We start from the raw sequence: 21,151 nt of genomic DNA on the forward strand, positions 1-21,151 counted from the left end.
GTCCTGTAGTGTCATCTACCTGATTCACCTTTGGGCTTATCAATAGCATATACAGAGTCGTCATGATCACTACCTGGGTCTGCTGGTAGCAGGCTGGTTCACTGTGGAATAAATTAACCCCTCTAGATTTGCAATGAAGTCCCCCACCTAGGTTTTTCATTTACTCCTTGCCTGACATAACTATTTTCCCAAATCTAATCATTTCTTACTTTTCAAATCTATTCAAATCATCAGCATTTGTCTCTTCATCTTTTCTGTAAATTTTGGCCTTTAAAACCAATTGTTATTTTAATAATAATAGCAAATGTTAATACTTCCACAGCACTTCCTAGCATTCCTAGAATAGCACTATTGTAGTATTCTGATACTAGAATAGTATCAGGCACTATTCTAAATGCTAAATGTATATTAAATGATTAAATCCTCATATCAACCCTATGAGATGAGTACTATCATTATCTTCATTTTTCAGAGGAGGAAACAGCAAGTTTCCCATGACACTAAATAGGAGCAGAGCCACTAATCAAATCCAATCCATTTGGTCCTGGAGCTGATATTTTAATTCACAAGTCTTAGTTTGTAAATGTACTCAGTAGGAACAAGGGACCAGTGCATCAAATGTTGCCTCAAAGAAAACTTTTCTTGGATATTCCTTTTTCATAAACTTCAAAGTCCTGTAAGTTTTGCTCCTGTACCAAGTTGTAATGCTTTTGTAAACATAGTTTGCATTGTTCCAACAACCTTAAGAAACATGTTTGGAAGTACAGTTCAGCCAGACTGAAAGATTACCACTGTCAACTGTTTTTTTTTTTTTTTTTTTTTGGTTTTTGACAGTTTAACCTATACTCTCCATCTCACAAATAAGGTCCTTCTGTAAGAGTTCTTCCAGGACATGAAACTTACTAAGGATTTGCAGCTCATTAAAATTTCTTCCTTTTAGGCCGGGCGCGGTGGCTCAAGCCTGTAATCCCAGCACTTTGGGAGGCCGAGTCGGGTGGATCACGAGGTCAGGAGATCGAGACCATCCTGGCTAACACGGTGAAACCCCGTCTCTACTAAAAAATACAAAAAACTAGCCGGGCGAGGTGGTGGGCGCCTGTAGTCCCAGCTGCTCGGGAGGCTGAGGCAGGAGAATGGCGTGAACCGGGAGGCGGAGCTTGCAGTGAGCCGGATCCGGCCACAGCACTCCAGCCTGGGCGACAGAGCGAGACTCCGTCTCAAAAAAAAAAAAAAAAAAAAAATATTTCTTCCTTTTAATACTCAAGATTGAAATAAAACATTTTCTGCAAGGTCAGCAATAACAGATCTAATGTAAGTCCTTTATTGATCTTTTAAAAGTTGACTACATTAATCTTTTCACTTTTTATCTTGTCTTTAGGTCATAAGACACCAGTCCTTTTGTGAGAGGAAACTACTTCTCTTATTCTCTGAAGCTTTTCAAGACAATATAAAAGGTAACAAAGTCATTTTTTAAAAAATCAGCCTACCATATAAGGGTTTAGGATCTACTTAGAGGTTGAAAGATCCTTCACCTTGCACAGTCTTAGATGTTTCCTATGTCATTTTTGGAGTCTGAGCTTTATTTCCAGAAATGATTAATTCTTCAGAAAAAAATAGTTGGCACTTAATTCTTTAAAGTTTTGAAACTTTTTTTTTTTGAGATAGAGTTTCGCTCTTGTCGCCCAGGCTAGAGTGCAATGGCAAGATCTGCGCTCACTGCAACCTCCATCTTCTAGGTTCAAGCGATTCTCCCGCCTCAGCCTCCTAAATAGCTGGAATTACAGGCACCCGCCACCACACCCGGCTAATTTTTTCATTTTTAGTAGAGACGGGAGACAGGGTTTCACCACGCTGGCCAAGCTGGTCTCAAACTCCTGACCTCAGGTGATCCGCCTGCCTGGGTCTCCCAAAGTGCTGGGATTACAGGTGTGAGCCACCGCGCCCGGCTGAAACACTCTGTGAGCCATTCTTAGAACTTTATGGACTTCTGATTCTCCATACACTCTGTAGTAAACTACTCCCCACTTTTTTCCACAATTTTTTCAAAAAATCAATGTGAATGACTCAAAGGTCAAAACTTTCAGATGAATTTTGTGAAAATTATCGCTAATGCTTCAAAGGGAGAGGATCAGGAAGGTGGGTGTAGAAGAATCTGTGTTTTTCTTCAAATGTTAATGGAGTGGTTTATTAGCACAGACCTTTTAAACCAAGCATCGGAAAGGCAGCGGGATGTTTTCAAGTCCCCTTGGGCTGGCGAAGCGGGTACTTGCTGTACCTTATCAAGCACTGAACACTGAATACGTGTTTAAAACAGAGCTGATACGCATCCTTAGCAACCACTCACCTCTGCTATTGTAACAAAATGTCAAGCGAGCAAGAGAAAGAAAGAAAGAAAGAAAGAAGAAAGAAAGAAAGAAAGAAAGAGAAAGAAAGAGAGATTAGCATACAAGGCAGGGCATGCCACCTTTATATTCTGAGCTCTGTCCACAGTGAGCAGGTCATGCCAAACATTGGGAGAGACAGAATGATTGATCATGCAAAGCAAACTGTAGGCCATCTACGAGTTATGAAATCTTGCCAAACTACCTAATGTCTCGGTACATATACCTAGAAAACTAGAATGATCCCAACCTTTAAGATGAGAAGGGAACTGAGTGGGAAAAGCGGACGAGAACAGCTGACCCCAGCAGCCTCCCAGTAACCTAGTTTTCCCTTCCCATCTCTGTGTCTACGGTGTTTGGTGGCCTCACCATCTCCGCCGCCTCCAGTAAGTAGTTCCTTCACTCAGTGAAGGTCCTGCACCGAATGGCCACCTTTCTGTATGTGAGTACTGATCACCCACCACCTTTCTGCTTTTCGGTGCTATGCCCTTTTTATCTTGTCTAACAGCCAAAGCTGAGACTGGTGGGAGTCATTTCCAGCTCCGATGGTAGAGGAGTAGGACTGACGGGAAATGCCAAGGCGTGCTCCACGCCTGCAGTCCCCAGCCCCGTTGGGCTGTGGCACTCTCCTGACCAAAGTCTGGGTCACCAGGAAGCAAGACGGAGAGCCACTAAAGGTCTCTTGTGCCCTGTATTTCGCCACTGCATTGCCAGGATAGGAGTGGAGGCGGACGGTGTCCGACACCAAGACTCAGGGAGCGATCCCTGAGCTCGCTTGGCAATTCCCGGGCTCCGGGAACTGGCCTAGGCGGGGAAGGAGTCCGGGCGCGCAGCGGCACCGGCGAGACTGCAAGGCGCCCGAGCGGTCGGACGGGGGAGCGAGAGCTAAAGCTTGCAGAGCGCGCCGAGCCGTGGGCGCTGGCGGCCCCGGGTAGGGAGCTGACGCCGAGCGAAGCCCGCCCGGCCGCGGGAGCTGCGGGAGGCGGAGGCCGAGCGGGGGGGGGGGGGGCGGAGCAGGCGGCGCCGGGGAGGCGGAGGCGGTGTCTCCCAGAGCTGCGCAGGCGTTGCTCGCACCTTGTTGATTAGTCAGTGCTGGGAGCGCTGCTATGGCGTTTCTCAGACCCGCGGCTCCTCCTCACACGCTCGAGGCGGAGGGAAGGAGGGGTAAGAGGAGGAGGAGGCGAGCGAGCGGCCGCCGCAGCTGCAGACCCAGGGCCAGAGGAGGAGGCGGAGCGGGAGCCGCCGCAGCCACCGGGCCGCTGCCGCCGCCGCCCGCAGCCGCGGGGCTGCTCTGAGTCTTCTCCGGGCGTGAGGGCACGCGGGGCGCCCCAGCCATGCCCCGCAGCGGCAGCTGAGCCGGGCGCCGGTCCCCTCCCTCTGGGCCGCCCCAGTCGCCGCGCCCCCCGGCTGCCCGCGGCCGGAGCTGCCCGGCTCCTCCCGCGCGCCCCAGACCGCGAACGCGAGCAGCGGCGGCCGCTGAGGCGCGGGTGGTGCCGGCGGCGGCGGGGGAGCGCGGGACAGGAGGCGGCGGGGAAGATGGACCCGGCGCCCTCGCTGGGCTGCAGCCTCAAGGATGTGAAGTGGAGCTCGGTGGCCGTGCCGCTTGACCTCCTGGTCAGCACTTACCGGCTGCCCCAGATCGCGCGGTTGGACAACGGTGAGTCCCAGCTGGGGCGCGGGGCAGACAGGCGAGGACAGCCGTCTCCACGCGGGTGTGCGCTCGTGTGCTGGAGAGGGTGGGATCCGAGGGGAGTGGGCTGCCCGCCCCCGAGCGCCGGAGTTGGCCCGAGCGGCTGCCGCAGCCCTGGCGCGTTACTCTCAACTCCCCCCAGCAGCAGACAGGGAGGTGGAAATCAGAGTCCTTGCAGTATAATTAAAAAGGACGCCCTGAAAAAAAAAAAAAAGTCAACATAGGGAGACCTCTGCAGATCGTAATTTTGGACGCCAGCGATCCCTCCCCACCCGCCTGCAAGAATTACTCAACTAGGGAAACCCTGAAGAGTTATCTTAGGCAACTTTCTTGAGACTATCATTGTGCTCTGGGTGGCATCTTAATTTGGGTGCTCTCCTCCCTGTCTCCCCCATCCCCTGCCAAACAGATTTAAGAGGAAAAGCTCCTGGGTGACCATTGAAAAGGATCATGTTTCTCAGGGACCTTGTATTACCGCTTGTCTGTTTTGTTTAACCCAACCGAAAGTAATTTAGGTCTGTGTGTAGAAAATGTTTTTAGCAGAAGTGATGGTATGCTTAAGGTTAATTATTAGGTTAGCGCATTTCCAGCCTGGAAAAAAAAAAAGTCACCAAAACATATTGATTTGGAACCTGAGCTCAGAACTAACAAGGGTGTATTTCCTGAAACTGACCACCAGAAACCCACCCAACTCCTTCCCCCAACTGTTTATTCTGCAGTGTGACAGCTGCAAACACATCGTTGCGCATACTGTCAAGCAAGTACCTTTCAGTTTGAGAGTGATGACATGTAAGGTGGCAGTTTAGGTGTGTTTGGGCTTCTCTTGTTTTCATCAGAACTTCAGTGGGCTTTGGCTTCGTGCGATTTTAGATTGTTTGCAGAAAGAAGCCAGCCCAGCTGTGGAAGTACCCGGGCCCAGGCTGGCAGACAGGCAGGCAGAGCTGTGGCTGCACAGGCCAGGTCAGAAGAACACTAAGCAGAAAGATGTCATTTCGAGTCACAGGCACTAGGGTTACTCCTTGTTTCCTAGGGTAAAAGAGTGGGTAACATGAGATGTATACATATACAAAGGAGTTTTTATTCTGTTTCTTATCTGTGGGGTTTGATTAGACATTTGTATATCTGATGTGAAAAATAAATGCAGGAAACTTCGTGAAAGCTGGAAAACAGCCTTGGCTTGCTTGCTATCCTGGTTTGATTGTTGGTAGTAGTAGGGTTCATCGGAAATAAGCTGGAAGTTTTAAAACTAGTAATGAAGTGCAGATCACAGTAGCTGTTGAAGCAGAGGGGGGGATTGGGCGGGACACACAGGTGGTGTGTTGAGGCGTTTCTTCTTAGAGTGGGGATAGGAAAATGTTGTGTGCTTTAAATAGCATCTGCAGACCTGAATTGGTGTGTGTGTGTGTGTATTCCCAGCGTTTCATTTCCTCCTCCAAAATTGTGTATATTGGAAGGTTGTGAGTCCTTACCTTTTCCTACCTTCTCTCATCTCTGCACACTGCCAAATTTGGTAGCTAGGCAGAGAGCATTGCTGCATGTGGTATAAAAGTCACTCAAAAGCTTCATTAAACTGAAAGTTTAAAGGGGCGGAATATCACTTTCAGACATGACTTTTAGTTTTATTTCCCACTTTTCTATCCCTGCCATTCATAAAAAGGATCTGAATCAGCAGTGTACTCATCCCACACTTCTTTCTAAAATGAGGACGTGGGTAGTGAGTCTTAACACTGTGTCCTTTCAAGCTGTGGAATGGATTTTGATCACTACATGTAATTCCAATTCTTCATTGTAAATTTCTCTTATTTCCTTATTGCCGCTTGAGAATCATAGTGGCACATACAAATTTGGAATCATTGCCAGATACTGCTTTATAACTTGCTTCTTTCACTTAACAGTCTCATCTCATTTAAACATTTTTGTTAACATGATTTTTAATAACTGCCAAAGAGTCTGTGGACTAAGCTATACCATGTAATTTCACCCCCTGTTGTGGACATTCTTAAGCTATATCATTTTGTGCTATTAAAAATTGTGGTATAATGAATATTCTTGTACATACATCTGGGAGTTTTTTGATTAGAATATATTTCTGCTTTGCTGAACAAGCATGTCAGTACTATTAAAATCCTTGATACCCATTGTCAAATTGCTTTAGAGACTAAAGGAAATCCTCATTTACACCAACGTGAGCATTGTGGTAGTATCAGTCTGCCCACATCCTGAAAATACTAAGTATTTACAAAAAAATTGTCTGCTAATTTGATTGGGGAAAGTGTTGTTTTAGCAGTTTAATTTGGGTGGACTTTAAAAGAGTCAATTGTAGATTCTGTGCATGTTTTTAAACATGTTTCACACAGTTTAGGACAGGTTGAGGATATGCTGGCATATTTATAAATGTTATAGGTGAAATCTTAAGTTTTGTGCTGTCCTCATCCTGTGTTTGCTTTTTCCCCAGTTTTAGTACTGCAGGTACATTTTACATCGCACACGCCCACCCTATACTTAGACATGAAAGGTAGTCATTTTCCAAATCACTTGTTTTTAAAGAGACTAGAACAAAATTGAAAAACATGCCAGTAGTTGACATTATGCCAAGAGGAAATGATTGGCTAATTTTAAATACTTTTTAAAGAACATTAAAAAAATCTAATTTCACAACTATTGATTATCAAAAGCCTACTATGGGCTGGTACATTTCTAGATGCATAATATATATTGTCTCAAATCCTCAGCAACACAATTTTTAAGAACGTCGGAAACCTAAGAGTCAGAGAAATTGACTTGCCTGAAGACTGGTACCTAGTAAATGGTGGAGTGGAATTTCCAGCCGACCTTCTGACTCTGAAGACTGACCTCTTATCTCAAACTGGGCTACCTCCTTATACTAAAGGAGAGAAGGGTTGAAGTTGTTCTGACATCTGCTCTAAATAGGTTCACTGTGTCTCTGAGAGCTTGAGGACTGGAAAGTCAATATTTTAAAAACAGTGTAGATACCAAATTAAGTGCTGGCCTCATCCATCATATATACGACTTTCTGCTTCCCAAAGGAGTGGCTGAAAAGAGGCAAGAGGCAGTGGGGAAGAAGAGGTTATAGAACAGGAGAAAAAAAGGAAAACATTGGGGTTCGAGGGCCTAGTAATGTAGATGTGTCTGTTAAGATGGCTCTTCAGGACATTTGCCATCCCTAGAATATTCACTACACGATATGTAAAGAACTCTCCAATTCTTTGTATTAAATGTGCCACTCCTGAAGTGCCAGGTAGATAGGTGTGTCCAATATTACATCCTTGATGGTGAAATTTGCCTTTGTATGATAAGATAAATACAAAATAAGTGAGCCTTTATAAATATTGCCCCATAAGTTTTTCTGGAGAACCGAAAGAAAGGTACTCTAGCAGTTCTCCTTGGGAGATTTGATGAGATACATCTCATCAGCTGAGGTCTAAGCCCAGTCAGCAGTACAGTTAAGATCAGATATTTAAACTGATTGATATCAGTCTTATAAACTGTTGGCTGTAGAACTGGGTTCAGCAAATGTACTTAGGACCAAGGAGAGGATGGAGAAAATAGTAATCTTCACTCCACCCCCAGCCATCCTCACTCAAAACTGGATAGGTGGGAAATTGTTCATTTTCTCTCTCCTCCTCATTTCATCTTGGATAGACCCTGAAAGCTTGTATTAGAGTAGCATTCTTACAACCTTTTTGCTTCTGTGCCTCCTAAAAGATTTGGTGAAACTCTGTCCCTAAGCACATTCTTCAGTTAAATGCTAAAACTTTTCATCCTAAGTTTAAATACTTCCAGGGGATGTAATTTCTCAGCATATTGTAACTGTTAATATTTTAAAGTATTACGTCATTCTAAAAACTCTAGTAAAATATATATTTGATTTCCAATATCATTTGTCTAAAAAATTCATGAGATTCAAGAATCAATCTTTCGAAAGTTAAACATTTTACATCTTTTCTTTATCTCTTTAAATTCTTACTCCATTTCCCTTCCACAGTATAGAATTCTCTCAGTGTAATATATTTTTATGCTTGAAAGTGTTCTATTGATCACTCTGCCATACTCTCTGTAACTTAAAAAAAGTATATAAATTGAAATCCAGTATTTCATATTTATTTTGATCATAAGACTTTCCATATTTAATGATTTCTGGTTGTTTTTTAAAACAAAGAATTGGAAATAAACTGACTTAACAGAAATAGTTGTTACCTAAATACTAGAGGCTTTCACCCTGCAACATGAATCAATATTTTTGTTCCTTTGTTTGTTTCTCTACCCAAGGTCTTTGCACCCTTGGGCAGTGCATCTTAGAAAGATATAGAGAAAGTAATACAGGTGTATTACTTTTGTAAAGTGGTTGAAGAACCATTGTGAAGGGGGGATGGTGAATGACAGCCTCCTTCCATCACAGTGAAGGTCATCACAGGATGGATGTCCAATGCCATTGTGGACCCAAGCCCATTAATTTTTAAGCAAGAGTACTTTTGGAAATTTCGAATATAGAAACTGATTCCTTTACAGTTGTGATGATGAGACCCTTGGGAAGCGTTAGCTTTGCCTCAGACATGTACCCCAGTTTAAAGAATGCTTGTCTAGCACAGTAAAAGATGTATTAATGGCCCTGTTTGCTGAAAGGAAAAGGAAGAGCAAGGCTGTATGGAAAGGCAGGGAGAGAGAAGAAGAGAAGGTGGTAGGAGTAGGAGACTGCTAAGTAGGTAGAACAGGAGCAGTGACCATCTCTTTGTCCTGTGTGTAGGAATCAGATCGGATTCTAAGTCCCGGATTTGTTGGGACTGTGGGAACTTTGGTCCTTGCTTTGTGCTCAGAGGCTTCTGCAGCTTTATCATTTACTGGCCTCTAGGAGCAAAAGCATGGACACTTAGGCCCCAGGGAGGCTCCAAGTGTCTGTAAATGTCAAAGATCTTTCTCGGATCCGTGTTTTATCACTGAAATTGATGTCAATTCTCAAAATCTACTTTGTAATTGATGTCTTTTTCTTTTCTTTTCTTTTTCCCATAGTAACTTAGTTTTGCTCTCGGAAGGTATTCTGTGTTTATCTTGTGGCTTCATTTCTCCTGGCGTTCTGTATTTTAAGAGAGTACACATGGCCGGGGTGGGGGGAATGGTAGTTTAAAGAATGCTGGATTTGGAGCCAAGAGACCTTCGTTCTGTTAGAGGTACTGCCATTTCATAGTCATGTGATCTTGGTCAGGTCTTGCAACCCCTTTGATTTGTAGCTTTCCCATGTAGAAAAACTGGACATTATACTTGCCCATATTCTTCATTCAGTAAATTGTGTATTAAGTCAGCTAACACTTATTAAGTCCCTACTATGTGACAAGCCCTGTTACAGGTGTTGGGACTACAGCACTGAACAAATCAGACAGAAATGTCTTTGTGGAGCTTACATTCTTGTGCATCTACTTATTATAGGAATTAAATGCAGCATTGTATGTCAGATACATGTGTGAGATAGCTGTGGTAGAGCTACAGATCAGTTGAGGGAGGTTTCAGAGTATAGCATATCATTCAGGCAGCGGCAGCTTTTATTGTCTTTGTACAGAAGAAGCAGCTGAGAGAAATGCTCTGAGTGACTTGAGTGTGTTTCCATTTGAGTATGCCAGGTTACTGATGTAGTAATCCACAGGTTAGAAAAAGGTGGCAAAAAGTCTTTATCAGACAGGAAGTGTTATAAACTGACTAATCTAACCAAGATTGGCCTTCGGAGGGACTGGAGGAGTTAGGAAAGGAACTTTTCTTTTTTAAAAAAAAGGGATGGGTTCATGTTATGTGGCTCAGGTTGCCCTCAAAATCCTGGGCTCAGATGATCCTCTTGCGTCAGCCTCTCAGGTACCTGGGACTATATAGGCCTGAGCCACCACATTAGGCTGGGAACTTTTAATTTAATCCAGAATCACAGGTGAGTTTTACCAAATGGTACCAAAATAATGAGCTTAGACACTTGTATCTTTTTTTTTTTTTTTCTTTTTGTGTCGCCCAGCCTGGAGTGCAGTGGCTCAGTCTTGGCTCACTATAACTTCCTTCTCCTGGGTTCAAGCAATTCTCCTGCTTCAGCCTCCCAAGTAGCTAGGATTACAGTCATGCACCACCATGCCCAACTAATTTTTGTATTTTTAGTAGAGATGGGGTTTCACCATGTTGGCCAGACTGGTCTTGAACTCCTGACCTCAAATATCTGCCCACCTTGGCTTCCCAAAGTACTGGGATTGCAGTCATGAGCCACTGCGCCCAGCTTTTTTTTTTTTTTTTTACCATGTACTCATCATTATATTCACTGATGGATGATCATTTGTTTTTAACTATAGTTGTATAATGGTTTGCAGGAAAGAGGTGCCTACTATAATGTTATACATAAAGTGAGTGATTTTAAAAAGTGTCTTTAATATTCATTGATATATGATGTACTTTCACTTTCTTCCAGTTTTCACCTATTCTGACTATTGGCTGTGCCTAAAAATGATGAGAAAAGAACAAGAGAGGACATTGTAGCAGGCAGTGGACAGTGACAAACATAGACCCACAGGACAAGATTTGCAGATAGCTCTTCCAGTGTCTTTTTTTTCAAGTAAGATGGCTGTTTTGAAAGTCTTATTTTTTTTCCAGAGAACAGTACTGTAATATCTATTTAGAAAGGAAAGCAAGTATCTTGAATGTAAGGTGAATATTTACATATTCTAGTTAAAAAGTATAACTTTTTAATTGACACAATCATTATATTAATACATATTTATGGAGTACAATGTGGTGTTTCAATATATGTACACATTATGTAATGATCAAATCAGGCTAATTAGCCTATCCATCACCTCAAATATTTATCTTTTTGTTTTTTTTTTTGTGGTGGGAACATATAAAATCCTCTCTTCCACTTAAATTGAGATATACAATACCCTATTGTTGACTGTAGTCACCCCACTTATTCTTCCTTTCATTTAGTTGTAACATTGTACCCAATGGCCACCCTCCCCCAATTGCCCTGCTTTTCTCTGCCCTCCCCAGTCTCTGGTAGCCACTGTTATATTCACTACATGCTGATTTCATGTCCTTTTTGTATATACTCCATAGTGGGATTGCTGGACCGCTATCTATCATCTATTACTGAACCCCTATTTAATGCCATATATAAAAATCAACTCAAAATGGATTAAAGACTTAAATGTTAGACCAGAAACTATGAAACTACTCATGGAAGAAAACATAGTAGAAACACTTTATGACGTTGGACTAGGCAAGGATTTTTTGAATAAGACCTAAATATATAGGTAACAAAAGCAAAAATAGACAAATGGGATTACATCAAACTAAAAGGCTTCTGCATGACAAAGGAAACAACAGAGCAAAAAGGCAACTTGCAGAATAGGAGAAAATATTTGCAGACTATGTATCTGACAAGATGTTAATATCCAGAGTACAGGGAACTCAACTGCATAGCAAAAAGACAAATAATCCTATTTAAAATGGGCAAAAGACCTTAATAGACATTTCTCAAAAGAAGACAAACAAATGGCTTATAGGTATATGAAAAAAATGGTCAACATCCGTCATTAATCAGGGATGGCAAATCGAAATCGCAGTGAGATCTCATGTTACTCTAGATAGAATGGCAAAAAGACAAGATATCAAAAAGACGAAAGGTAATGTTGGCAAAGATGTGGAGAAAAGGGAACCTTGACATACTGTTTGTGGGAATGTAAGAGTGTAAATTTCAATTAATAAAGCCATTATGGAAAACAGTATGGAGGTTCCTCCAAAAATTCAAAATAGAATTACCTTGTGACTCAGCAATCCCACTACTAGGTATATATCCAAAGGAAATAAGTCTTAACTGAAATGAGTATCCACATTGTCGGTAAAAATCTTAAGACACTCAGTTCATTTCTGAAAGGAGAACTGGTTTGACTGTTGTGATCAACTGCATTATAGTTTAAAGAGGGAGTATTTTAGTCTCTTTCACTCATTGGCCGCCTTACTGAAATAGCAAGTTCTTGTGGACCAGCTTGTAAACTCGTTTATTTTTGTTTGAGATTCCTGAGGTATCTGTCTTTTCACTTACTGAGCTGCTGGTTCTAGGAAGACTCATAAACTCCCCACTCATCTTCAGCAGGACTGTCAATCTTAAGAACACCAGCTATGATATGCCATGGGAAAAGTAACTTTTATTTCTGGTTTATGTAGTTTTTGTAAAATATAAATACCTGCTAAAATTTTATTTATTTATTTATTTATTTATTTATTTTTTGAGACAGAATCTTGCTCTGCCCCTCAGATTGGAGTGCAGTGGTGCGATCATGGCTCACTGCAGCCTTGAACTCTCAGGCTCAAGTGATCCTTCCACCTCAGCTTCCTGAGTAAGTGGAACTACAGGCACTTGCCACCACACCCTGCTAATTTTTGTATTTTTTATGGAAATGGGGTTTTGCCATGTAGTCCAGACTGGTCTTGAACTCCTGAGATAGAGCCATCTGCCTGCTTTGATCTCCCAAAGTGCTGGGATTACAGGTATGAGCAACACCCCTGGCAGGATGAATTCTTTTAGACCTTTCCACATGAAAAGCCTCCCCTAGCCCGGGTCCGGTGGCTCACGCCTTAATCCCAGCACTTTGGGAGGCCTAGGCGGGCGGATCACGAGGTCAGGAGATCGAGACCATCCTGGCTAACACGTTGAAACCCCGTCTCTACTAAAAAATACAGAAAAAATTAGCCGGGCATAGTGGCGGGCGCCTGTAGTCCCAGCTACTCGGGAGGCTGAGGCGGCAGAATGGCGTGAACCCCAGAGGCGGACCTTGTAGTGAGCCAAGATCGCGCCACTGCGCTCCAGCTTGGGCGACAGAGCAAGACTCCGTCTCAAAGAAAAGAAAAGACAAAAAAAAAAAAAAAAGCCTCCTCTACCACCCTGCTGTACCCCTACTCCCAGTTTCATAAGAATTGCTTACTTGAATTTCAGGTTAAAGGCATCTAAAATTATTTTTGCCATTTCTCAGCTCTTAGCACAATGCCTGGCATGTAGGACGCACCCGATAAACATTTAATAAATGAATGAGCAAATCTCGGTAGTAAAAATTATAAGGCCCGAGATGTCTGTATTACTACAGCAGTGTATGACCTCTGCAAATCTGAAATAGAATATCACTTTTGTTTGATTTGAGGCGACATTTTATATTTTTAAATATATAAATTGGAACTAAGATGGCAGGTCTTAATATTAGCAGAAGGAAAAATAGAGACTATGGTGATTTATAAAATAATGATTCTTAGGGTCATTAGTTACCCATGTTCTAAATAAGTATTTCTGGAAAGTACAACTCATTTTTCGATTTTTCACTTTTTTGCTAGTTCTTTTCATTCTGAAGTTAAGATATCTCCTTTACATATTATTAAGTGTTGCCATGTCACTGAATTTTTAATCTTTGGTATTATCATGCTTTTCATATGACTCCTGAGTGTATGGACTAAAATGCAATATATCTTAGAAACTCGTCAGTTCTTAACAAAGACCTGATGGCATAGTCAGCTAACCATTTATCTATATCTCTTCTCTGGGCTCCACGAATTTTACTTCTAAGCAAACAAGCCATTTGGTTCAAATAATGTTACAAAACTACAACTGCTAATTTGGTACAGTTGTCATCTTCCTAGAATAGCCCCAGGTTTGACTTGAAAAAGTAGTGTCTGAATCCCAGACCATGAGTTTCCTTTTATGCTGTGCGGGAAAGAAGAAAAAAGCAGTATTCCCAAGCTCCTTTCCAGTTCTGTGGATGAATTGCTTTACAATCACAGGGCAAGTTATTTTAATTGATTCTGCTAATTGTTAACCTAGTTTGAAGTATTTGAATACCACGTGGGCTTTGATGACCTTATGGTTGTTTAATAAATACCAAGTTATTGAACTAAAAATGCAATATGAATTCTTTATAGTTATGAAGACATTTTAGTTAATATTTAACATAATAAATTGTTATGATTAAGCTTGGTGATAGTGTTGAGAGGAATGTAACTGTCTCTGAGCAGTGCTTATGTAAGTGTCCCTGGGAAGATTTAAAATGAGTTGCGTTCTGTTGTTTTTTCTCCAATTAGTAGAGAAAAATTTCCTTGGTCAGACTTTTTTTTTTTTAAAATGAGATGACAGTTTTCTCAATTATCAGACTTTAGGATGTTAGAAATGAAAATTTGCCTTCCTAGCAGGAAACTAGGGTTTAAATATCTAAAAGTACCAGAAAAAGGGTAAATGTTTATTTTTAAAATTTTAAAACGTTATCTGTTACTATTAGGTAATTAGAAAGCACTCGTTATAATAGAGTCTGTCATCCACTAAAGAAAAGGTTAGTGAAATACCTGAGAAGGCCCACTTGAGTAACCCCAGAACAGCTGTCTGTGCAGATGCTAAATTCCATGATTGATTCTCATTTTGGATTGCTGCTCTCTTCTTTTAGCAGCAATGGGCAAGTAAGGGTTGGTTTGAATAAAAAAACTAACATTGTCATTTCTGGTCCCCAGTAGTTTATGCTCCTAGATCTTCGTTTTAACCTGCTTTAGGTTTTTAAAATAATGCAAGATTCATTTTTTACCTTTGGATCACTGACCCACAAAATCAGTCAAGCACTAGACCCAAGTTAAAAATTATTTAATTGGTTGTGTCGAGAGAGAGATAGAGCGTGAGAGAGAGAGCATGCACTTTAGGAGGTTCAGATTACTTATTTAAAAATAAATAACAAGTAACCGAAAGCTTTATTAAGATATTCTACTCTTATTTTTTCTGTTTAGTTTGGTCCTGTCTTTGGCCAGTTAGGAGGAAGTCAGCCACTAAGAGAAGATAGGATCAGAGGGAATCTTCATAGCCTCATTATGGCCAGGGACATCAGTTAAGGTTAATTTCAGTTGTGTAAGATAGATAAAAAAAAAAAATAGCAGCTTATACAACACAGAGAGTTTATTTTGTTTTGTTTTCATATAGAAGTAGTCTGAAGATATGTAGTCCAGGACTGATAGGGCAGTTCCACAGAATGAAGGATCTAGACTCTTTCTTTCTGCTCTGTCGTCTTCTGCAAGTAGTTTTCACTCTCAAAGCTTCGTGGTCCTAGATGGTTGCTGGAGCTCTAGCTGTCATGTCTACATTCCACACAACAAGAAAGGCAAAAGGCTATGTCTTACCACTTGTCCTGCACAGCAGTTCACTTACATCTCATTTGGTCAGCACTTCAACAGTCCTCTATGGGAGTACAGGAAGGCGGAAGCTGAAGTCTTTTAACTGCGCATAATGCCCAGAGCTTCCTACTGCAGGAAAAGGGGGCATTGGATATTGGGATCCACTTAGCAGCCTTTGCCATCTAGATTGTTGCTGTGATGCCTTTCTTCACTTTTTTTTTCCTACTAACAAACTTATTAAAATAGCCATGCATTGGGCCCTAACTCCTTGACATCTCCAGAGTAGCTGGGATTACAGGCGTGAGCCACCATGCCTGGCTAATTTTGTATTTTCACTGTATTGACCAGGCTGGTCTCAAACTCCTGACCTCAAGTGATCCTCCTGCCTCGGCCTCCCAAAGTGCTGGGATTACAGACGTGAGTCACTATGCCCAGCCACTTATTTTTCTAGTAAAGACGGTCTCACTGTGTTGCCCAGGCTGGTCTCGAATTCCTCAGCTCAAGGGATCTTCCCACCTTGGCCTCCCACAATGCTGGGATTACAGACGCTGGCCATCACACCCAACCTGATTTTATACACACAATGATAATAGTAGTTCATTTAAAAAAAAAAAATAGAGATGGGGTCTTGCTGTGCTGCCCAGGCTGGAGTGCAGTAGCTATTCACAGGTGCAGTTATGGCACACTACAGTCTCAAACTCCTGGACTCATGCTGTCCTGCCTCAAACTCTCAAGTAGCTGGGATTACAGGCATGCCACTGCCCAGCCTAGTTGTCCAGTTTTTTTTAGAGGTGCTTTTTTTACTGCACCTCTTTTGTCAGAGAGACTTCGTGTTTTCTCTTTTGTCAGAGAGACTTTGTGTTTGTGTTTAAAAAATAATATTTACTCTTCTCCCCAAAAATATTACCATTGTAGACAGCTTTGAAAATATAGACCAGGAAAGACAAAAATGACCATCAGTTTTAATTCCAGATATTGTATAACTTGTTATATAACCATGACCAACATTTTGCTATTATACAGGCATGGGATGTAAATTAAAAATACATTTACAAATGGGACCAAATTATATATAAAACTGCTTGTTAAAATTTACATTAGATCATGAGCCTTTTCCTTCATTATTAATATTCTTGGGAAATAGACTTTTTGTGACTCAATGGAATTCTGTTATTACCAATCAACTATTATTTATTTGACTGTTGTGAGACATTAGTTGTTTTGAGTGTCCTGTTTTTGAGACTTAACTTAAATTTGACAGTTTTACATCATTTTATTATTTTGGGTTCCCGGAAGTGGGATGATTGTTTAAAATTTGTTATTTTTAGATTGTTGGTATGTATTGGTAAATTGCATCCAGAAAAGATTGGACCTTCAGCAGTGGATGACTAAGCTCATGACTTTGTATATCATTGAATATCATTTTTTTGCCTTTGTTTAGATAATTTAAACATTGTATTTCTTTGCTTGATAGTAGAATAGCTTTAGCTTCAATAATATCATATTTTGTTCGTGAATTTCCTGAACCCTTTGTTAAATTTCTTTTGGTAGAGGTTTTTTTTTTTCAAATCTTCTGTAATAAAAAATCCTCCTGTATGTTTTTCTTAGTTTTCTATGGGATGTTTATAAATACTGTTCCGGTTTCATGTGGGTTAATCACTTTTTAACTTATTTGTCTTCAGCAGTTAATGTTCATAACTATTAATAGCTATTACCTCTGGTTTTGAAATTGAATAATTGTGATTCATTTACTCTTCTTTTTTTTTTTTTTTTTTTGAGACAGAGTCTCGCTCTGCCGCCCAGGCTGGAGTGCTGTGGCCGGATCTCAGCTCACTGCAAGCTCCGCCTCCCGGGTTCACGCCATTCTCCTGCCTCAGCCTCCCGAGTAGCTGGGACTACAGGCGCCCGCCACCTCGCCCGGCTAATTTTTTTGTATTTTTTTAGTAGAGACGGGGTTTCACCGTATTAGCCAGGATGGGTCTGGATCTCCTGACCTCGTGATCCGCCCGTCTCGGCCTCCCAAAGTGCTGGGATTACAGGCTTGAGCCACCGCGCCCGGCCTCATTTACTCTTCTTAACCAACCTGGATATTGGATTTAAATATGATATGTTCACTCTTGTATTGCAACTGTCCTCTGAAAGAATCCCCTTGCATTGTATGAAATCAAATAGTCTCATGAAAATCTTGGTAAAACTATGTCGTGTGTTCACAAATATAGTTATATTTGTGTTCCATTCATGCAGAGTTCCCCAAAGATACTTCATTGTTGATAAAGTCCTGTGCATTGCATGAAACAAAGCAGATGAATGATTTGTCATTTTTTGGCTTTAAATACTAATAAGTAAATGGACATGTTTGTAAAAATATTTAATTATTTTTACATGTAATACATAAACCGAAGTGACACATTTGGGATAATTAGATAAGAGATAGATGACAACAACTTCGGAGTCTGTTGAAGTTTAGAATCTGTGTACAGACACTAGTGAATAAATAATAGAAATTCACAGATCACTTCCAGATATGGGGAGAAGCACAGGTGATAGTTTGAAAGTCGTTTCATTTTTTTCTATTGAATATCTGTGTAAATATTGACTTCACTGTAATGACTAAGAAGAAGATAAATTAAAAGTCCAGTTTAATTATCTCTGGACATAGATCCAGGGGTCGATGGGTAATAAAGTACATATCACCAACAGGACACATGTATACATATGTAACAAACCTGCACGTTGTGCACATGTACCCTAGAACTTAAAGTATAATTAAAAAAATAAAATAATGAAAAATAAAGTACATATCACTCTGCCAATTTAGCACCTGAGGACTCTATAAATAGTTGTATTTATCAGAGTGTTGAGGTGACATTGCTAAAAGTGAAATAACAAGATAGCTTTAAGAGAATCTTTTAGTGCCAAACCAAAGAAGCTTCAAATTAACTTTATAGTAGATCAGGTAGACTGTGAATTTTACTCACCCCTCCCCCATCTTCTGTTTCTTTTTTTCCCCGTTGACTTGACTGGGAAGATACGTATCTGAGTAGATTGTGTACAATTGAATACTGTGTGTTATCAGAGGAGAGTTTCATGCTAAGCAGAGACCACAGAGTTGGGTGGGAGGAAGTGTGTGAACTAAGTATAAATACTATTTGTAGTCTTCATTCCCCTCTGATTATAAACATATGTATTATGAAGAATTTGAATACCTAAAAGGTATTCTGAAGTCTTGAGATAACCACCAACATTGTGATTCATTCTCTGTTCTTTCTCTACACACACACACACACACAATTTTACATAATAGTGGCATTTTAGCTACTTTTTAACAAACTTTCTTCCTTCATAACAGACCCCATTCCTCCAACCCTGCCTACCTACGTAATCCAAACGTAATCCACTCTAACAGTCCAGTGCATATTATTCCTATCTTCTTCATACTAATAGAATCCTACATCACTGTTACATATACATACAGAGACATGAAGAATTCTGTCATTGTTCTATAAAAATTGGATTATATGACAAATACTTTTCGGCCTCTTGCTTATATCACTCATGGGAATCTTTCTAAATCACCCGGTATAATTGAAATTCATAACAACTGCGTAATATCCCATGATGTGAAAATACTCATTCTTTTATTGACAGGAGTTCAATTTGTTTCCTTTTATTGGCCTCTGTGAATTATACTGCACTAAACCTTCCTGTATATATCATTAATTTGTTCATGGTTTCTGTAGAATTCTGTGATTTCTAATAAGTTTCACTTCTCCAAGACATTTTTGATAACATTGTTTTCCTGATTCTTTTCATTTCCTATGCAGCTACCAAAACTAAATAATTTTAGGAAAAAAAATGTAGGGGAAACATGATTGTCTAGCATCTCAGTAAAACTCACAGAAGTGGAGTTGATTTAATAGATGCTGCCAGAATGCTATCCAAAAAGTCCGTAGCAATTCTCATTTCTATCATGGATGTGTGAGAATACCATTTCTCCAAATCTGTGTCAACCATAGTTTTTATAATGTTTTTAAAAAAATTTGCCAGCGTAATGGATATAAAAATCTTATTGCTGTGTTAATTTGCATTTCCCTGACTGTCGGTGATTTTGGGGGCTCTCTTTTTGTATATCTGTTCACCACTCGGACCTGCTCTTCTATGGATTAAAATCATACTTTCTGTTGGTTTTTCTGTTATCGGCTTGTTCTTGTCAATTTCTAGATGCTGTTGGTATATAATGGAAATATTTTCGCTTATTTACATTTTTCCTATCAAATGACCTAGTCTACATGTTTCCATTTAAGAGTTTTAAATTTTCACATGTACAGAGAAGTCTCTTGTTCCTGTTTTCAATCTTGTCTAAGAAAGGTTCCCTGACACCTAGATTGTACACGTAGTCTCTAAGATTTTCTGGGAAGATTAATTTTTTTTGTTTTTAATCCATCTGGAATTAACTTTTGCATATGATGTAAGATTTTTATTTTCTTCCAGGCTGTTGTGCCAGCCCATTTATTCAAAGACCTGTTTATTCTTGATATGAACTATCTTTGCTAAATTTATTTTGCTCGTTTAGTAGTAGAAAAACACTTCAGCAACACCTGTCTTTCAGGGACTACCTTGGGCTGTGTTCCAGGGACACATAAAGTTAATGAAATCGGAAAACAATTATTTTATTCCTAAAGAAGTGAAGTTGTAGCTAGAACTGTTCCTGATCCTGACTTATCCTTCTTCTCCAATGGCTATGAGAGGTCTGATACGTGTTTTTCCAAAGAAAATTTAAATACATTTTGAAGCCAGTGTACCCTGGTGAGTCTCTGAAGTAATAGTAACTTGTTAAATGCCTTCTAGAAGGATAGTCCAGATGCTTTGGCAGTAAGTTTTCTCCAGGGAAGAATTTGCTTTTAAAATGATACTTTACAAAGCTGCTGCTCAAGTAAGCGTGTCTGTGTGTGTGTGTGTTTCAGAATTTAAGAAGGATTTGCACGTTGCACTCAGCTTGACTACTTAGTTGAAAGTGTATTTCCCCCATTATTTTTTGTAGGAGGGGCAACTTTCACATGCTATTTTCAATGTATATATGTGTCTCTTTCTTTGAAATCCCATAATGACCTACATCTGTCGACTTAAAAATTCTTAAATTTCTCTTACATTTTGTTTACTTTCCCCCCAATTTTTCATGGCCTTATCTTCCTGATTCCTCTTAATCTCACATGCAAAGACCAGAATGAAATCTACATTTTAGAAAAAAAAATGCAGGGCAATGTGAGTCTCACATCTTAATGTCAAAACCCAGACTGAGTAAATATAGGAGAAATGAGTGTGAGAAGAGGACTTATAACGTAGATTAGTCCCTGAGACTTTGCTACATAACCTTTGTGTAAGATTATAACAAAACCTTGATCCTGGATTCCATGCAGATTTTTATTAGGTTGGAGTTGTGTGTGTTTAAAAGTTTTATTACTTCCTTTTTCATATTTGTCTTTCTAAGCTGTCCAAAAGCAGAGAGCAGGAATCCTGTCTTGTCTTTGCACTGTTCATTTCACATGGTTCACATGATCTGGTGTGATGTTCCAATAGATGGATCAAAAATTTTGTCTGAATGACTCATCTACAGAATTGTTGGCATACTCCAGCCTATCCCTAAAGTATTTACAAGCTTCCCCGACTAATACACACACAGGTGCACACACTCTGTTCTTTACAGCCTGACTTTTTAGCAGGTTCTGGGCAAGGAAAGAAGTGATGATTCTAGCAGCCTCTTCCTGCTCAAGGAATTCAGAGTTCTTTCTCAGTCTCTGACTTTTCCAACCATCTCAACCCTGGAAGAGACCCAGCATATGAGAGTATGCCCTACTTTTAAGACTTAGTGAATTATATTTACATATATTAGCCTGATGGAAAGAGGTTG

At 40.4% G+C, this 21,151-nt stretch overlaps 1 protein-coding gene across 3 annotated transcripts in view; it reads left to right on the forward strand.

Annotated features, from left to right (window-relative positions):
- Positions 1-3,473: 3,473 nt before the first annotated feature.
- Positions 3,474-21,151, forward strand: part of GAREM1 (GRB2 associated regulator of MAPK1 subtype 1) — a 205,662-nt gene continuing 187,984 nt past the window's right edge. For 2 of the 3 annotated variants that reach the window (XM_033178036.1, XM_033178037.1), the window contains exon 1: positions 3,474-4,038. In XM_033178036.1, the coding sequence (XP_033033927.1) occupies positions 3,918-4,038 (121 nt within the window). In that variant the 5' untranslated portion in view covers positions 3,474-3,917. The remainder of the gene's footprint in view (positions 4,039-21,151) is intronic. The other variant, XM_033178038.1, reaches the window with a different exon arrangement.

Source organism: Trachypithecus francoisi, unplaced genomic scaffold (assembly GCF_009764315.1).
Source record: "Trachypithecus francoisi isolate TF-2019V2 unplaced genomic scaffold, Tfra_2.0 Lachesis_group19, whole genome shotgun sequence".
Classification (NCBI taxonomy): domain Eukaryota; kingdom Metazoa; phylum Chordata; class Mammalia; order Primates; family Cercopithecidae; genus Trachypithecus; species Trachypithecus francoisi.